The sequence below is a fragment of the Balaenoptera physalus genome, assembly GCF_965194825.1.
Source record: "Balaenoptera physalus genome assembly, chromosome: 5".
NCBI lineage: Eukaryota > Metazoa > Chordata > Mammalia > Artiodactyla > Balaenopteridae > Balaenoptera > Balaenoptera physalus.
The window spans coordinates 37,881,131-37,901,632 of record NC_138884.1 but is presented as its reverse complement, the minus strand read 5'-3'; the positions used below and the strand labels follow the sequence as shown (position 1 = coordinate 37,901,632).

Genomic DNA, 20,502 nt, shown 5'->3' with positions numbered 1-20,502 from the left:
TTGTGTTTTGACCATTTCTATTTTTGATTTTTGGTTCAAGATTTAAAAAAAATATGTAAAAGGCTGTTACAGATTCATTTTGGAATAATATTTTACAGTTTTCTGTTTGTGGATTTTTTTTCCTTTGGTGAGAATTTTCGTTAACTGGAGTGTTTGGACTTGGAATGTCTGTGTTCTTACAGTAGCTTTTAAAATTAGTGTTGTCTGCTATTTCTGTTCATTTCATGGCTCAGCATTACAAGTGGTATGTAGATGGGGTGAGGGATTTGCTTAGTTTATAAGGTTTTCAGTTCACGAGATCGCATTTTTGTTGGTATGGTGAAGTAGAATTTCTTTAATCTACAAGTTTTTTGTTTTGTTTGTTTTTTGTTTTTTTGGTCTGTGAGGGGGAAGGGGTAGGTATATTGTACAGTTTTTGAAATTCTTTTTTGTTCTTGCAGAATACTTAATTTCTACCCTTTGCTTCCTTCTTTTCCCTTCACCACCAATCCTCTAAGGGATACCCAATCCAAATTATTTCACTGTCTCCCAGAACTGTTGCCTTCCTGGGACTGCCATCTTTGATCCTGCATACTTTAAGTCCTCCTTTTCTATTCTTTAGTAACCAGTGATCTGATCTACCCTTGTCTCAGACGCCTTTTCTCAATATTTTCTATTCACTGATAGCAACAATTATTTGTATTTACTGAAACAAGGGTTCAGGCTAACATTTTAACACCTGTTGTGTGTACTTATTATCTGATTTGTTCTTAAGCCGTTGTAACATGTAGGTGTTACTATGCCTGTTTTACTTTGATGAAACTGAAGCTTAGAAAAGTTAATTAATTGTATTCAATAAACATTGAGTGCCTACTATATCTAAGGTTGTTTCCTATATGCTAAATGTGGAGTCATAAATAAAACTGATACTAATACAGAGATTTTTAAAAAGACATAATGATCTTGATAATTATAAAATGTAGAATTGCTTGGTTAAAGAAACACATTAACCAGAATTTGCAAAATAGACAAAAAAATAGAAATCACCTGCATAATCTGCTATCCTTTCCTGAAAAAATATAATTCATATCTACTTCCTTGATAGTTACTTGGCATCTAATATTTATTGCCACAAGTTTATTTACTATTTCAATCATATGTCTAAGTGACATATGACAATTTCTTTTTTATGTACAAAACAAAATGTAGTTGTATTGCATATTGTAAAGCAGATCTTTTTTAGATACCACATGGCTGTGTTGTAGTAAATAGATTAAATAAAAGTGAACCTTTTTGGTTGGGTCTTAATGATATTGCATGATGGAAAGTATCTATATTGAGATTATGTTTATATCTGTATCCTTGTTTATAGAAAAAGGATCTTCATTCTAACTTTGCTCTGAAGTCATATGTGATGGGCTACTGTGGGGCTGGACAGTTTCCACCAATAATATAATATATCCTAATATATTGATAATGTAATGAGTAGATATCATTCTACTCTTAAGGAAAAGAATAAAAGGAACAGAAAATGATAAACTTGGAGTGCACGTACAAATTTCTCTTTTGTAAAATAATTCATTTACACTTGGAAACTTGATTAAGTAATTTAGGTTGTTTGCTGTGATATTTTGCTTACTGTAATGCCTTTTTTAAAGAGGTATCCATGACCTGAATGTTAACTGAATATTTTCCATATGGAAGTAATTGGAGATAGGACACATGGGACTAGAGACTGAGAAATTTTTGAGTACAGAGCTGTGCAGCCAAGTTTTACTTTCTGTGGCCTATTCCCAAATATTTATGCATAGAAAGGGTTCAAGTCATCTTATTAGTTATCCCATTGGAAAGTTTGGAATCTGCTGTATATTTTCTTAAATACATAAGCTTATTATTATGCCAAGGTTATGTACATTGGTGTATATTATTTCTTTTCTTTGTGCTAGATAAAATTTGTTAAAACAGGTTTTGGTGCTTGAGAAAATGTATGTTTCCAGATTTTACTCATTTGTAAAGATTATTATTAAAGATAAAATAGAAGACAATTCAAAACTTTTGTAAAATGACCATTAAAGACAAATTAAATGATAGGTTAAAAAGATCATTGTTACAATTCTTTCAATTATGAATGAAAACTACATAATTGTTTAGTAATTATAAATGTCCACTGTGGTCATATTTAAAGGAAGACCAAACACTACTTTTAGTTAGTTCCTGATTTAAAAATTATTATTTTGACAAATTTTGCTAAAAGTATTAGAAATACACACACACACACACACCCCCCTCTATATATGCTTGTTTCTATTCAGTTATTATGAACTTATATTTTCTGTCGTTATGAACTTAACTTTAAAGGAAAAATATACCTTATGAACTAGTATCATTTGATTTTACTTCTCACCTTTACTGTTAGTTTCTTGTTTTTAAAGAAATTTGTGAGGTCTTACTTTTATACCTGATTTAAATAGGAACTTTAAATATTTGACTGTTTAACCATAAAGTATTTGTCCATCAGGGAATATATTAATGTGTATTTTGTTTATATTGTCTTGTTCTCGATTTTCTAAGGTCTGCTTTTTCTGTATAATTCCCTAGCATTTGGTGGTGTGGTCTAGTATGGTCTAGCCTGTGTGAAGGGAGAGTCATGTACCGATAGGATAAATACTATTTGTTAGAGCATCAATTTTACTTGAAGAGTTGGAAAAAGAGAACATTAGGCAATTTAACTGTTAGGTAATTAGAAGGTTATTTATATAATAGAATGAATTCACAAATAATACAAAGTTGAATACAAAATGTGTGTTAATTTTTAATGTGAGTCAAGTATTCCAAACAATTTGGCTTTCATGTAGGCTGTTTCAGACTGTACTTTTCATTGTCACAGGTTAGATGGAGCTGAAGAGTAGGGGGGATAAGATCGTTACATGTTTTTTACTTTTACCTTTGGTGGTTTTTTGCTAAACTGAAATGTGAGAAGTATTGTCCTAAGGTATTTACCCCTAACTCTTCAGCTGCCTCTGGATACGTTCTTGGTGCCTAGGATACCTTCCTAGGAAATCAGTTTGCCAGCATCTGCTTATCAGGACGAGGGCTGTTTCTGGGTTGGTAGTATAATACCTAAAGGCTTTCTTGTCTTGAGGTACATCATCCGCAGAAGTTTGTCTTCCTTTCTGTAGATCTTTAGAATTTTAATCTTAGCCCTTAGATAGTGGTTACAGTCTTTTTTGGTATTTTTATTGTCATTACTATGTTTAATTTTGTTAACTAGAATCTACATTTTCTTCTTTTCTGTCCATTTAGTTGGGCTTTACACTTTTCTTTGCAAAAATCTTGTGTCCTGAGGTAAATTTGCATCTGAGCATTTAATAATTAAACAAATTACCATTGTGAGTGGATTTATTTTATATGAATAGTGTGCCACAACTAAATTGTACTACAGTTGATTTTTCCTTTTTGTGGAGCCTTTACAGTGTTGATAGTATTTTTGTTTGCCTGCTCCCCCATATGTATAGCTAAGTAATTACCAAAAAAGGTGTTTTTTGCCATATTTATTCTATAATTGCTACTGTGCAATTGAACTGCAAAAGGAGGACGTTCTCACAGTGGTTATATGTCACTGCAATAAAGTGATCAATTGAGACTTGTATTGATTTAAGGAGTATGAAGGTGGTAGTGAAAGATATAAGACCCAGGCTTAATGAGAAGTATGTTGTAAAAATTGGCAATTGACAAGAACTATGAGGAATTTAGAAGTACTTTTAAGGTTTGTGGAAATGTTGAAGAAAAGTGATGAGAGCATAACTTTATAAAGGCGTAATTGTGTAGTGAAAAGGATTATAAAAATGCAGGTAAGTTGTACTGAAACTTATGTTTTGTAATGTTTTAATAACTGGGGCAAATAAGATATTTTAAAAGTATCATGAGTTTCCTTTTAAATTTGTTGGTAGTTTCTATGAGACTGTCATCAGAACATTGAGGGATTCCTTTCAAACTGTTTGAGGCATTGTGGAAGCATTCCTTTGCAGTTTTGTAGCAATCAGGCAAGAAGCTTGAAAGGATAAGTGCTGAGTGCTGTGTCTTCTTTGTTCAAGAAATAGAAATGCAGCATGAGATTTTTAAAGTAAAATTTTACATCTTTTACAAAAAATTAAGATAGTATGAAGTTTTTTGAAGATATGTGAAGGATAAAATAGGATTTAGTTCTCTATAAGGTAGGGATAAACTGTCGATTTGGATTGTGTTGATTTGTGAAATATTGTAATTAGGGTAAATTGGGTGGGTGATGGGCAGTTTGAGAAGTGATTGCTAATGCTTTGTTGGTTTTTTTTTCCCCGGTGAAGATACTTTATTTTTCATAAAAATATAATTGTACAATGCTCTTCAGAGAAAGAAAAATTCCTTCAATGCCCCCAAATACCATGTGATTTAGTAGTAATTTTCCTCTCCTTTAAAACTAAAAATGTAATTGATGATATGCAACTGATTTCTTGTGAAACATCGCATTTACGTTTTTAAATTTTATTTGCCTTTATTTTAACTAAAGGTAAGTCTGGTTTTAACCTATAGTTTTTGGAATGAGCCAAATCAGGCCTATCAGTTCAAAGATGATAAAATAAAATGCTAAATGGTGATGCTGATAAATACTGTCAGTTAGCTGGTAAACAGTGATATGAATTTGCTGCAGCAAGATTCTGATTCAGATATATTAGAAAGATTTTAGATAAAATAGAAAAAAAATTTAAGAACTTCAAGTATATCCTAAAATTTGATCTAGTCAAACTTATTCCATATTATACTCAGTTGCTCTAGTATACAACAGATCTGTGCTAAATTAATGACAGAAAATTGATGACTGGTCTAAATTTTCCCCCTTACCTTTCCTTCTTTGGGAAAAGGAAAAAGGAAACATCACCCTGTCTACTCAGAGAGCAAGGAGAACAGCAGAACAGATGAAAGGGGACTGAGCTCACTGACTCTTACACCTGCTTCCGTTCTCTCTCAGCCTGTATGTTGTCCTTATAGGTGAGTGAGAGATGCTAGGATTTCAGCATGCTGCTCCTTAACTGGAATGGGGCAATTATTTAATTTATAATTCAAGATCTGATATCTGTGTAACAACTTAAAACTCTTGACTAGCTGAGACCTTGCTTTTTAGATATTTTTCACCAGTCTGGCTCTAACTTTTCCACCTCTAAAATTAAAATAGAAAACAGCAACAAAGAATAACAGAATCCTAAGAAAATATATCATTAGCATTATTCAAATATGCTAGTTTTTCCTATACCAGTTTTTACATAGTTATCATTCATGAACAATCTGTTAGATTTATTGCTGACTGAACAGTGTGTAGTCACTGAATTCACTGTGCATCTTTTGTTTTAGGGGAAGACTGCTCTGCTTACATCCTTATCATCCTCTCTGGGATTTTTAGTATATTACTAGAAATCATGAAGTTAGATAATTTTCCTAACAAACCTTTGTCTAGTCCTGTAGGTTCTTTAGATTTGGGATGGATCTGTTGGCTCTCTGCTTCAAAATAGGTCCTAAATGATGATCCTGGTCCTTCTCATAGTGTTTGTCTGTCTTATTTTGGTGAGATGTGTGACCTCTGGGGAGGTCTCCTTACATTTAGTAAGTTGATCTTTCTCTTTTAGGTAGATAAGCCAAACTTCTCTTGAGGGAGAGTTTTTTCGCCTGTATGTTCTAAAGTGCCTCTCAAATGAACACTGTTGTTCATTTCAAAAGTTGCCCAAAGTGGGAACTGTAAGTCTTAAGTTGTTCTTAGTGAAAATATACAATTTAGAAAGATAAGTACCTGAATTAGAAGAAGCAGGTGTCTGGCTTGGGAGTGGGTTGACTGATGAAAAAAGTCTGTTTTGTGCAAGTGTTGCTTTTGCACCTTATGTCGTAGAACCACAACTGAATGGTTGGCTACTTTCAAGTAGAAACCTGATAAATCCTGGCTGCTTGGAGGTTTGGCGAGATCTCTACCAGGCCAGACTCGTAGGTAAGGCAACCCAAGACTGAGGAAAGTTATTGTAAGGTTTTGATGAGTCGTCTAAAGTTTGTCCAAAGGATACTCAGCCTCTGGGAATTGTTCAGGGAACTAACCTGTTGGGGCCCTATGCCATTCTGTTCCTCTGAACATTGTCTTAAGAGACCCCCCCCACCCCCAGCTAAAGACAAATCTGTCTTAGTTTTCAAATCTGATCTAATAATGGTATCATTTAATTTAGAGAGAAGTTAGGTTAAAAAAATAGTTATTGGGTAAATATAATGGAAAAATAAAAGGATATACAGAAGAAACTGTTTATATTTTCAATAAAGAAGGTATACCATTGTAAGTATCAACGTAAAAATTTTTAGATATGTAAGAATATTTGTTTGGAAGACTTTTCTTCAAACGGTTATTGGTTTTTAACAGTCTTAAATTTTTTCTGAGAAACAGGGCCAAGTACTGTGCCTTAAGGTTTTTATGAATGCCTGTCTTGGCCATACAATTGCTTTTGAAATCAACTTCTGAGTTAGCTCTTAATACTTTTAATATGTGTGTAGTTATACATTTGTGAACCTAACTTGAGCCTATGTAGAGCAGGCATTGGCAAGACTTCATGCAAAACTTTCTCTGCTATTAATAGAAAATCACAAGGAATCCCTTCCTGGTAAAATTTATATTTACATTGAAACTATTCTTAAAACTTATTAATACAAAATAACCAGACATATTTACTTTACCTTTATGCAGTCTATAGAAATAAATTGAAATACATTGTTAGGAGATCCAGATTTTCAAATGAGTGAGTTACAGATCATTAGTACAATGACCTGGAGTTGTTTAACTGAGAAGTGATTTTTCATCTATATATATATATTTTTTAACTAAACTTTTAGGGACGTCCCTGGCGGTCCAGTGGTTAAGACTCTGTGCTTCCAGTGCAGGGGGTGTGGGTTCAATCCCTGGTCATGGAACTAAGATCCCACATGCTGCAAGGCGTGGCCAAAAAGTAAAAAAAAAAAAAAAAACTTTTAAAATAATTGAAGTACAGTTTATATACAGAAAAGTATAGGTGAACTTTTCTATACTGATGAACTTTTACAAGGTGAACACACCTTTGTAACCATACCTAGATCAAGGTTTCCACTCCTCTGAAGCCTCCTTCTGTCCTGTCCCAGTCAAATAACCCATTCACCCAAAGTTAACTACTGTTCTAACTTTGTGATCAGAGATTAGTTTGGTTTGTTTTTGAATTCAATAGAATAATATATAGGCTTCTTCTCCCCTTCCCGCCACCTGCTTCATACAGCATTGTGTTTGTGAGATGTATCTTAATTTTGTGTATGGCATTAGTTTTCTCATTTTCACTGAGGTGTAGGATACCATTGTATGAATATACTACAGTTTATTTCTCCCTCCTACTGCTGACGGACATTTGGGTTGTGAGTTTTGGGCTCATTAAATAATGTTACTATGATAAATCTTGTACATATCTTTCTGTGCACAAACATATACATTTCTATTGATTGTATACACAGGAGTTGTATTACTTAGTCATTGGATATGTGTATTTTCACCTTTAGTAGATATTTCCAAATAGTTTTCCATACTGGTTATACCAATTTCCCTTTCTACCTTCAGGGCATGAGAATGCCATTTGCTGCACATGCTCACTTACATTTGGTATTCTCTGATTTTTCGATTGAAAACTAGTCATTTTGGTGTGTAGTAGATCTTATTGTGTTGTTTGTCTGTGTTTTCCTGAGGATTAGTGATGTTGAGTACCTTTCCATATGTTTATTGGTTTTTGAAATTATTTTTTATGAAGGTTTTTTTTGGTCTTTAGCTTATCTTAAAAATTGGGTTGTCTTTTTCTTGGTGATTTAAAGTTTTGTTTTTGTTTTTTAATATTTCATACATGAGTCCTTTGGACATGTGCATTGAGAAGATCTTCTCCTACCCTGTAGCTTTTTCATTTTAAGAACACAACTTTTTAATGAAATCCAATTTGCTGTGTTTATCTTTGTGTCTTGTTTAAGAAATCTTTGCCCACCTCAAAGTCATGACAGTATTGTCCTGTCATCTCACAGCTTTATTGTTTTAAACTTTATTGTTTAGGTCATACTTTCTTCTTCCCTCCTGTTTCATAGCCTGTGGATGGATGTGATTCATTGGACTGATTTTGATTTTAATGGTAGTAGTGATAGAAAATATACTGGTATGGCTTACTCATAAGAAAATGTTTTTATTTTATTTTTATATATGGCATTATAATTTCTGTATGATAACTTTTATTGCTAGTTAAAATAGATGATTTTTATTTTGTTGATTCTTTAAAAGGAATTTAAAAACTTTTTTTTTTGTCTGACTCTAAAAGAGGCAGTCAGTTTTACTATACACTATGTCATGTTCTGTCTTATTTGTTTTGTTTTTGAGGAGTCATAGTGTGATGCCTTAAAGACATTGGGTTGTGCAGTCAATGGCAGCTAATACATTTAAGCAGATGAATGAATCTCTGTAAGGTTTGGTTTTGTAATCTATAAAATGGAGAGTAAATAAGGTGATTAAAAAAAGTGTATGTAAGTTTTTTCAAATCTTTGGCAATGTGCCTGACAAACAATAAGAGCACTGTAATATTTAGTGCTTTTTTCTTGAATTTTTGAACTTCGTTTTGAAGATTATTTTGACCTGAGACTTGACTGAAAGGGCACATACTATGTTTATTATAAAATTATTCACAGCTAACTTTTGTAAGTAGTAAAATTAATTTGTAAGTTTATGCATTTCTTTTTATTATGGGTAAAATCTTAATTTTTTTTTAGTATCAACATAAGGTGGATTTTAAAATACTTATGTTAATTTTTTAATAAAATAGAATAAATATATATATTAATAAATATTATAAAATGTCTTTTTATTTCATTGGCTCTACTTTAACTCTGTAGATGCTACAGTTACATTGTCTAGCTGCTACTTAAAAGGTGGTAACTAGATACTAGAATGTAGAGCATGGCATTGTATGTTGATGGTTAGGAATAATTTAACATATGGATGCTTTTCTAAGACATTGTTAGCATGCTGTTATCTGATTTGTTATAGAGCTCACTCTTTTTGTAGTCTAGTAACTGCCAATATCTGATAATTCATTAACTTTTCCATATATTACATTTAAACTTTCAATTGTTTATAAGATTAGGAAAAATTTTGTTAATCATTTGCCAAAGTTCAGTACGTGCTTTGGGTTTTAAAGTAGTATGAAAAAACAAATTGCTGTCATGAAAATGGGATTCCTGCATAGACTTTACAGATTAGAGAGAACTCCGAAGTTGAAAAATTATTCCTGATATATTTATTTTTTTATTATTTAGGGAGTCTCAACGAGATTTTTAAAAGGCTATCAAATATTTGGTAAGTACATATTCTCCATGTTAAATACTTTGCATGTTACTTAAGTTTACATGTATATTATATTAATGGCATTTTTAATAATAGCCTGTGTAAATTATAATTTATATTTCTTTTAATTTTTACCCAGTATTGGAATTTCTTCTCTTTATATTCTGATCCTCTTCTGATTCTTTCTACACATTGCATCAAGAAAATTCTTCTAGCATGCAGGCTAAGTATTAAAAGAGTTCAAAGAAAGCAGTAGCCTTCATGGGCAGAAACGCTAATACTTTGTGAATGAAACAGGATTTTCCTCACTTGAGATTTTTGTAACAGTTTTTGATTAGCTGTTGATACTAGTACAGATAGCAAGATTCTTCAGCCATCCCTTACTTTACTCCTTACATTAGGTCCAGTTCATCACCATAAGCCAGGGTGAAGACTACGATCAGACCTTATGCTGTTTCCTATCTGGGCCACTCTGGTTTCTTTGTAATAACATTATAATATGAAAATTTGATAAGTGCCTGTAATTAAGAATTTCATAAACTTTTGATTTCACTAGATAGTGCTTTTACTTTTTAAAATTTTTGAGTGAAAGTGGGAGAATTAATCTCAGAATGTGTTTTACTTCACTATATAGGATTTTAGAGTTTTGTGCTGTGGTGATTATATAGATGTAACAATGCTTTGGTTGGTTAGTCATGATAGATTTAAAAATTATTGGATATACTTCAATGAGGGGAAAGTATCAAGTGGCATATGTAGATTTTGATTATTTTAATATAGTCAATAAAATTTTTTTAAGGATGAATACATTTACTTGATTAGCTAAAGGAAATTTCCTAGATACATGAAGAGATATTTAATAATAAGCATTAATTTCTTTTATTATACTTTTTATGTGTTTGAAACAATAAATATTCAACTGAATGATATTTCTAAAATTCTGTAATAATCATAGTTGATGTAAGTATTCAACAAATTATACCACTCTATTTACTGTATATTTATAATAAATGTAACATTTTTAGGAGCAAATGATGTTATAAAAATCTCTTAAACAAAATTTTACTACTTTAAAATGTGGTAACTGATTTCTGGAGATGTATTAAGTGGAAAAAGCAATTTACTGCCCTTTTTTTCCCCCATTGATGCAAATATTTGAGTTAGTTTGAGTGAACCATATTCAGAGTTGTGTAATCATTACTGCTATCTAGTTTTAGACATCGACCCCCCCACCCCCCCACCCGCCCCAGCACCCTAGGCAACCAGTAATATACTTTTTCTGTGAATTGCCTATTCTGGACATTTCTTATAAATGGAATCATACAATATTTGTCATTTTGTGTCTGGCTTCTTTCACTTAGCATAATATTTTCAAGGTTCACCGATGTGGTAGCGTGTATCATTTATTTTTATGGCTAAAAAATATTCCATTGTATACCACATTTTGTTTATCCATTCATCAGTTGGTGGGTTGTATCTACGTTTAGGCTATTAGGAATGCTTCTGCAGTGATCATTCTTGCGTAAGTTTTTGTGTGCACTTATGTTTTCATTTCCTTTGGGTGTATACTTATAAGGGGCAGAATTGCAGGTTAGTATAGTAACTGTGTATAACTCTGAGGAACTGTCAAAATGGATGCACTGTGTTACAAGCTCACCACAGTGTATGAGGGTTCCAATTTCTCCACACTCTTTCAGACATTGATTGTTACACTGTCAATCTTTTTTGTATTTTAGCCATCCAGATAGATGTGAAATGGTATTTCATTGTGGTTTTGATTTTCATTTCCGTATTGACTAATGATGAGCATTATTTTTCATGTGCTTATTGACCATTTACATATGTTCTTTGGAGAAATGTCTGTTCACATCCTTTGCCCATTTTTTAATTAGATTGTCTTTTTATTGTTAAACTATACATGTTCTTTATATATTCTGGAAACTAGCCCCTTATGAGATAATATGATTTGCAAATACTTTCTCCCATTCTGTGGATTGTCTTTTCACTTTCTTTCTGGTGTCCTTTGAAGCACAAAAGTTTTTAATTTTGATGAAGTCTAATTTATCTCTTTTTTTCTTTTGTTGCTTATGCTTTTGGTGTCATATTGCAAAATTATCTTTAAATAAATATTCATTGATAGTCTAGGTCTGTGACAAGGTTTTAATTATCACAGGACTGTAAAGCATTGACATTTCCTGTGTTTGACAGCCAAAGCCCAAAGGAAGCAATTATCCTTGTATTTGTGCTTCAATTCCTCAGCTAATTGTTTTAAGCAAAACATTATGTTTTGATCCCATGTGTTGCCATGAAAACGTTAGCTGTGTGTGATATGTTTATTGATATTGGTCTCATGAATTCATAGTTAGTTTTTTAGATTGGAGAAGAACTAAGTATTTAGTTTATCGTGGTGTTTATTGCATATTTGATTTCATACCTTAATAAACCATCGCTTTTTAGGCTAAGAGTATTATCAGGGTTCTTTTTAGCTTTCCTGTGAGGAAAAAAATAGATTTTGAGAATCTTATTGATTTTAATCTTGTGCAGGTTATTTGTAGCAGTGATATTTTGATGTTTTTGTAAACCTACATATGGAATACATATATTTTTCTTCTGCTTTATTAAGTATGTGCCTTTTAATTTTTATGGGACCATTTTAGTTTCTTATTTTTTACATTGTGTGGTTTTTTAAATCAACTGGAGGCATATTTCAGGATGTATTGGCCTGTAATGTTGTCTAATTTAGTTTTTTAGAAAAATGGTGTGTAACAGTGGAGTGTCACTACTGTTAGTAGATTGGCTTTCTGTGTAAGGGCAAGAGGTTGTAATACAGTATAACAAATATATTTTTATTTGGGGAATTTACTTTTGTATCTTTCATATTATCTAATAGTATTCTGTGTTAACTTCAGGTTAACCAAAGTCTATTTTAATGAAATTTTATAGAGCTAAGATCACTGATATTCTTCTTGTTAGTTGATCTTAAATCATAGTGTCCGTTGGTGAACAGTCCTTAAGTGCCCATTGGATGAGTGATATTGTTCTTTACATTGATGTGTTTATAGTTTGTGTTATACTATCTGTGGACATATTGCAATGGAAAAGGAAATAAAAACTGACATCTCATTCATGGTGGTGTTAATTGTGATAAAAATAAGGAAAAGATTTAGCTGAGAGAGTTACCTCCTCCTATGGTTATATGTCAAATATGGTGATTAAGAGGATTTTGATGATCTATTTATGGCTGAATTAAGGTGAAATGGCTTTTGTGCACTGTTCTTTCCCCCTTCCCTTCTCTTGTTCTAAATGCTTACTAACATAATCACTGAATATATATTAATTCTCTTTGAGTATTTATATTTGAAATGAGGTTTTAATATTAGTAGAGACCTCTTTTTCTTACAAGGGTAGGAAGGATTACCCTTTAGTTAAACCACTAATTTGTCACTAAAGTCAGTAAGGCCTGCCTTATTCTACAGGGGGCAGCTTCTCAGCACATGTACTAGAGTTTGCCATTCCGCTGATCCATAATACCTTGGAGATATTGGTCAGGGTTGTATGGATAGAACAATTAAACTATTCTTCATCAGAGGGGTCTTTGACTACTTTCTTCTTTTTTTTTTAAATTTATTTATTTATTTTTGGCTGCGTTGGGTCTTCATTGCTGCGCGTGGGCTTTCTCTAGTTGCGGCGAGCGGGCTTTCTCTAGTTGCGGCGAGCGGGGGCTACTCTTCATTGCAGCAGGTGGGCTTTTCATTATGGTGGCTTCTCTTGTTGCAGAGCCCTGGCTCTAGGCACGCGGGCTTCAGTAGTTGTGGCACGTGGGCTCAGTAGTTGTGGCTCGCAGGCTCTAGAGTGTAGGCTCAGTAGTTGTGGCACACGGGATTAGTTACTCCATGGCATGTGGGATCTTCCTGGACCAGGGCTTGAACCTGTGTCCCCTGCATTGGCAGGCGGATTCTTAGCCACTGCGCCACCAGGGAAGTCCCTCTTTCACTACTTTCTAATCTTACTCAGGAAAGCTCAGCTAGACTTGAATTATTCTAAATGTCACACTGTTTTTTGCATAAATGTCTGAAAGCTATAGCACAAGTAGTATGACTTTTTGTTTCTCCCAATACATTTACTGTAGTAACCACATCATGCAGAGAAGTTTTCCTAAAAGCTATTTCCTTCAGAACTTACTTTTTTTTTTTTGAATTTTTGAATTTTATTTTATTTACTTTTTTATACAGTAGGTTCTTATTAGTCATCAATTTTATACACATCAGTGTATACATGACAATCCCAATCACCCAATTCATCACACCACCATCCCCACCCCCCCCGCGGCTTTCCCCCCTTGGTGTCTGTACGTTTGCAGAACTTACTTTTTAAATGAAAAACTTAATCCAGATTAACTCATATTCAGTCTAGTAGCCATCTTAATTTTATTCTTATTAATATCTAAGATTTCCATTCTCCTGATCTTTCTTCAGAAATTTCGCAGTCTATTAATTCAGGGGTCCCCAATTCCAGGGCCAGTTAGGAACCGGACCGCACAGCAGGAGGTGAGCGGTGGGCAAGTGGGCAAGCTTCATCTGCGGCTCCCCATCGCTCGCGTTACCACCTGAATCACCCTCCCCACCCCCATGGAAAAATTGTTTTCCACAAAACCAGTCCCTGGTGCCAAAAAGGTTGGGGACTGCTGTATTAATCTAAAGAGTTACAGCTGTTCATTTCTTGTGTTTTATCCCCTGTTCGTGGACTGCTTTATTTTGCTAGAGTGATATCAGTTTACTGTCTTGAGAGGTTCCTAGTATAAATTCACATTCCCCCCCCCCCACCACGCCTCCAGTATAGCCTCAGTGCTTCTTGGTCATCTTTATCTCTTTCTGATCTTCTATTTCATTCCACATTATTAGTTATTTGGAACCTTTCCACTCTCCTCAAATGACCAGTCCTGTCCCTATTTTGCTTATTCTTTCTTCATTTCATATTTTATACTCTTTCTTTCCCCAGTCTAAGTTTACTCAAAGAATAAAATGTTTTCATTTCTTTCGAAAGCTAACATCTATATTCTCAGTCTTATTCCTCCTTTCCTTCACTGGAACCTTGTTATTCTCCCTTTTATGCTCCATGCCGGGTTCTCTGCCTTATCACACTTAATCTTGAAAAATATCTTACTTCTACTCTTTTCCTATCCTTCCCGTTATCACTGAGCTTGTTTGATTTACAGTTGTTGACTCTAGGTGTCCAATTTCTCAACTTTTATTCAACTACTTCTGCAGTTTGACTATTGTTTCTACTAGTGTTCTGCTTCCTCGAAAGTAAACCACTTTTCTTACCTACCCAGATAGACATTGATTAGGTTGATGACAGAATGTTCTGTATCATCCCCAAAATAAGACTGAGTTCCAATTGCTAATCTGTGTCTTTTCTTTTCTCATCCTGTCCTACCTTTTTCAGCATTTGGTATTTTGATTCTCCTTAACATTCACTTCTCCCTTGTGTTCTGTAATACTTTAATGGTTTTTCTACTACCTCTCCAACTAAATGCTTGCTCTCTTTGTTATTGCTTTTTTCCTTTACATACCCCTTACGTATAAACTGGGTTGAAGCTTTGCTCCTTCTCATTATATATCATTTTTAGGAGGTGGTCTCTGCTTTTATTATGTAAATTATCACAAATTTGTGATGACTCACAGATGCCACATTTTCCTTCATTACCTGTTTTACTTGAGTCATTAGGTCTTAAGCACCCCAAAATTAATATTTCTCAAGCTGAAAACATTGCCTCGATATATGCATGGAACTCAGTAAATACTTGTTGAATCAGTGAATAACTCATCTTAGTCTCCCAATCTGTTTAGTCTGTTCTTTTTTTTTTTTAGATAACAATTTTAACCATTCACTTGTTCTCATATTGCAAGCCTTATAACATCTTTGACCAACTCTTGTCTGTGCTGGTTAATATTAGTTATCGTATTTTGGTCCTAAGCTTAACTAATGAGGCAGATGATATTCCCATTTGCAGATGGTAAAAATAAGGATCACAGAGGTTGTGATTTGCATATAATTTCACAGGTAGTGGTGGAGTTGAAAATTAACATCTGATTTCTTATCACATGTTTTCTGGTTTTCACAGAAAACATTCTAATGATAAAAGCAGTGTGATGGACAAGAAATTATTGTCAGTGTACTATGTGAGTTAAGGTAGAGAAAACAGGAAGGTGAGAATACTTTAAATTGTTATGTGATGAGATGAAGTCTTAATTTGGTGGGAGGAATGAAAATCAAGGATGTGAGAAGTTTGTCCCTCAAGATTAATAGAATTTTGACATCTGGTAATGATGCAGTGATGCCGGTAAAGTATTGAACGATCCCTCAGATAACAATGATAAAATCTGGATAAAATATTGAAAGAAAAACTCTAACTACTTAAAAGCAGCAGAAAATGACCAAAAGGAGACAGAAGTCAGCTGAGAAGTTATCCTTTAAAGCCTGAAACTACAATGTGTAAGAATTGTACATTTGTGGTTTTCTTGCTTTTGGGTGCGTCCCAGCCAGCCTCCTGTATTTCCAGTAGTACAGGACAGAAGTTAAATCTAGCCAAGTAGCTGGAAATTTATTGAGGAAAATCATAGAAGCAAGTGAACCACTGAAAAGTAAACAAAAACTGATGGAATTTTTTGCCAGCCCACCACCATTACAAGCAATTCTAAAGGAAGTTCATCAGTCTGAAGGGAAATGGCACCAGATTTCAAGTGTTATAACAGGAAGAAACCAACATCAAAAATAGTGAGTAATTGGGTAATTATAAAAAACTATATACAGTTGACCCTTGAACATTATGGCATTAGGAGCACCGACCCTCCACACTGTTGATAATCTGAATATAACTTTACAGTTGACTCTCTGTATCTGGGTTCCGCCTCTGAGGATTCAACCAACCATGGATTGTGTAGTACATATTTAGTGAAAAAAATCGATGTATAAGGGGACCTGAACAGTTCAAATCTGTGTTGTTTAAGGGTTCGCTGTATACTTTTATTATTAAAAAAAAATTACTGATTAAAGCAAAACTTATAATACTGTATTTTTGGGTTTGTAATGTATATATGAGAACAACAGCACAAAGTTGGGGGTGTTGTGTTTTTGTATTTCTCTGATGTTAATGTTGAGCATCTTTTCATGTGTTATTGACTGTTTGAATATCTTTGGTGAAGTATCTGATCAAGATTTTAAGAATTGACGTATTACACAGTATTTAATATAACATGTCATAATAAGACCTATTATGACAAATTGACATACTAAGCAGTATTTAATCTTTTTTTTTGGCTGCATTGTGCCACTTGTGGGATCTTAGTTCTCTGACCAGGGATTGAACCTGAGCCCTTGGCAGTGAAAGCACTCAGCCCTAACCACTGAGCTGCCGGGGAATTCCCAACAATGCTTAGTCTTCTAACTTATGAACATGGTATATCTTTCATTTGTTTAGGTTGTTTTTTCATTTCTCTCAGTAATGTGTGGTAGTTTTTTTTTTTTTTCTTAAGGTGATAAAAAAAACTGAACTCTGTACCCATTAAGCAATAATTTCTCATTTCCCCCTCTCCCAGGCCCTAGTAGTATCTAATTTACTTTCTGTGTGTATGAATTTGCCTATTTTAGATATTTCATACAAGTGGACTCTCATCCAGTATTTGTTCTTTTGTGTCTGGCTTATTTCACTTGGCATAATGTTTTCAAAGTACATCTGTGTTGGAGCATGCATCAGAATTTCCTTCCTTTTTATGGCTGAATAATGTTCCATTGCAGTATTCCACATTTTGTTTATCTCTTCATCTATTGACGGACACTTGGGTTGTTTTCACTTTTTGGCTGTTGTGAATAATGCTGCAATGAAATTTGGTGTACAAGTACCTGAGTCCTCTTTTCAGTTCTCTTGGGTGTATATCTAGGAGTGGAATTGCTGGGTCATATGGTTGTTCTATGTTCAGCTTTTTGAGAAGCTGCTAAACTGATTTCCATCGTGGCTTCACCATTTTACATTACCATCAGCGATTTACAAGGGTTATAGTTTCTCCACATCCTCATCAGTGCTTGTTATTTCCTGTCTGTAGTACCTTTGTGGGGCAGATTCCTTAGGATTTTCTGCATAAACAATCATGTGAACAGAGACAGTTTTACTTCCTTTTTGATCTTTTTGCTTTTCTTTTTCTTACCTTTTTATTTGGAATTTCTACAGTATAATATTGAATATAAGTAATGAGAACAGACATTCTTGCCATGCTCCCAAACTTAGGGAGAATATATTTGATATTTCATTATTAAGTATGTTGTTAACCATAGGACTTTCATAGATACTCCATCTGGTTGAAAAAGTTCTTTGCTGAATGGTTTTGTTTGTTTGTCTATTTTTAATCATTAATGGTATTTGATTTTATCACTGACTTCTGCATCTATTGCCACAATCATATAGATTTTCTCTTAAACTATTAATGTGGTTGAATTACATTAATTATTTTTCATGTTAACTCAACCCTGCATTCCTAGATAAACTTTACTTTGTCAGACTGTATTACTGTTTTTATGTATCACTGGATTTGATTTGCTGAAAATTTTGTCAAAACTGGAAAGTGTCCTCTTTTCCTCTATTTTGTATACTATTGTATACTACTGGCATATGTTTATATGCCAAATATATAGTTTGTGTAAATCTGGCATATGTTTTCCTTAACTGTTTGGTAGAATTCACCAGTGAAATCATCTTGGTCAAGAGTATTTTTTGAAGGAAGGTTTTGGATTTATGGATTTTTTATTCTTCCTGGTTTTATTTTTTTATGGGTAAGTCAGCTGTTTTAGTAATTGGTGCTTACCTGGTTAATCCATTTTTCTGTTATGTAATCTGGTTACTGGATTGGATTTTTTTCTCTCTTTTCAAATAGTAGTTTTATTCCTCATTTAGTTTCCTTGGGTTAGTTACACTAATGAAGAGAGCTACATCTTAAGTATTTAGTGATTTAAAAATATGTAAATGGACTTATATATACTACCAAATGTAAAATAGATAGCTAGTGGGACGCAGCCACATAGCACAGGGAGATCAGCTCGGTGCTTTTTGACCACTTAGAGGGGTGGGGTAGGGAGGGTGGAAGGGAGACGCAAGAGGGAGGAGATATGGGGATATATGTATATGTATGGCTGTTTCACTTTGTTATAAAGCAGAAACTAACACAACACTGTAAAGCAGTTATACTCCAATAAAGATGTTTAAAAAAAAAAATGTAGATGTATAAATTGTCTTCGGTTCACCGATGTGTCACCTAGGTTTTGAACTTCTTTTTCCTTCCTGTTTTAATGCTTTTGCTTGGATGCTAAAGAGGACTTTAGTTCATTGTAGTTTTGTACTGTAGGATTCTTATAATAGCTTTTTGTGTGTATGTGTGTGTGGTCATATGTTGTAGTATAGTCTTGCCAGGGAAAACTTGATTTTGTTTGATTTAAGCTCTGGTGGATGCCGTTTTTCCCCCTGTGCATTTACTGCTACCCCAGCACAACCTTATATATAATAAAAACAAATTTCTTTCCTAAACTGGAATGTGAACTTTTGATCTATAATAGTTTTAACCTAACTCACAGTATACATGGTAGGCAAATTTGAAAAATACCCAGATGGTCATTTAGCATATAGCAGTTTAATAAGTTAAAAAAATTCCTGTTATTGCCTGTTTTGAAATTGCATAGTGTTTTGAGCTAACTAGTGTGATTTGAGCCTAAATTTTAATGTGAGGCACATTCTAATCCTGCTTCTCTCACTTACCTTTCTCACTGTGAATTTAGTAATACTTTGATTATATTCTTTGTACTTTCTTAGAGATCCATTTTTTATTTTCTGTTGCACTTCCTGAAATTTGTTAGTAATTTTTTTTTCTTCTCCTAATGTTACATAAGATTTGAATTCCTGGGACAAAACTCTGGTAACAGTGGGTAATTCTTTTAATATTAGCACTTCTTTCTCTCATTCAGTTATGTAGTTATTACCTGGCAAATGTCTGAAAAGATCTTTTAACACAGATTTAAAGATTTTTGTAGGTATAAGTAGCAGACAGTTTGTTTGGTTTTGGCTAAAGTAATCTGAGCTGGGGATATATTTCATTTAATTTGGGTGTAGTGGTATATACTTATATGGAGATCAGTCATGACCATGTATAATTAAATTATTGCTAGCTGTCCTATTGTAGGGATGTGTTCTTAATGTCCAGTGTCTCTAGACATTGTGACAGGAATGTATAAGGCTAGAGCGCATATACATCATGAAAGTGTCCTCCGATGGTCATTACTAGAAGTATGAGTACACTACTAGTAGCAGCAAAGGAGAAACTAGGTTTGAAATGTACAAAGTCAGAATCAAGTCTATGGAAACGTTTACAGATACGTATCTAAAACTGTAAGATTAAGTTTTCATCCTGCTCATTCAAAATGTCTGTACTCTTGTATAGAAAATAATCCACAATGTAATGTGTATAATTGTATATTTACCAAATGTTTTTCCTATTTTAGTTGAGATAGCATATTTAATAAAATTAAAATATGTGATTTCATCTGCTTATTGGAACACTTTAGTAAAGCAAGTATGAAATAATAGACTTCTGATTTGGAAGTATGTTAAAGGTGTATTCTTTTGTCATATTTACATTTATTTAAGAATTAAGATAAAATTTAGATTAAATTAATGGAATATGAAACAAAAATGGTTAAAGATGTGCCACAAGTAATTAGAAGTTATTCTGACATTGCAAAGTGAATTGTGACATAAAAATGTTTCGATCATGCAAAAGCAGTAATTCATTTAAGAGGAAAAAATAAATTATAAACAGAAGTAATAGGCTCTTGGTTTTTTGATAATCCAATTAATGAAAAAGAATGAATCATATGAAAATATTGGAAAAATATTTAAATAAGTTACTTGTTTGAAACCAGAATCTCTGATCAGTGAACATAGCATAAAACTCATAACCCACCAAGAATGACATTGATGATTGTCTTATCATCAATGAATGTCTTAAATTTAGGGTATGTAAGATTAGTTACTGCACAAGAAAACTTGAATTGAAATCTCAAGTTTATATATGAAAGAAGCTTGATAG

The 20,502-nt window shown here is 33.3% G+C and overlaps 1 protein-coding gene across 10 annotated transcripts in view; it reads left to right on the top strand.

Moving 5' to 3' along the window:
- The window catches only part of FBXW7 (F-box and WD repeat domain containing 7), a 203,923-nt gene that overhangs the window by 50,396 nt on the left and 133,025 nt on the right, over positions 1-20,502 (top strand). For 7 of the 10 annotated variants that reach the window (XM_082463379.1, XM_082463375.1, XM_082463371.1 and 4 more), the window contains 2 exons: positions 9,346-9,385; positions 16,049-16,150. The exons of 1 other annotated variant lie outside the window; for it this stretch is intronic. In XM_082463379.1, the coding sequence (XP_082319505.1) occupies positions 16,100-16,150 (51 nt within the window). In that variant the 5' untranslated portion in view covers positions 9,346-9,385; positions 16,049-16,099. The remainder of the gene's footprint in view (positions 1-9,345; positions 9,386-16,048; positions 16,151-20,502) is intronic. 2 more of the 10 variants (XM_082463377.1, XM_082463376.1) reach the window with 1 other exon arrangement.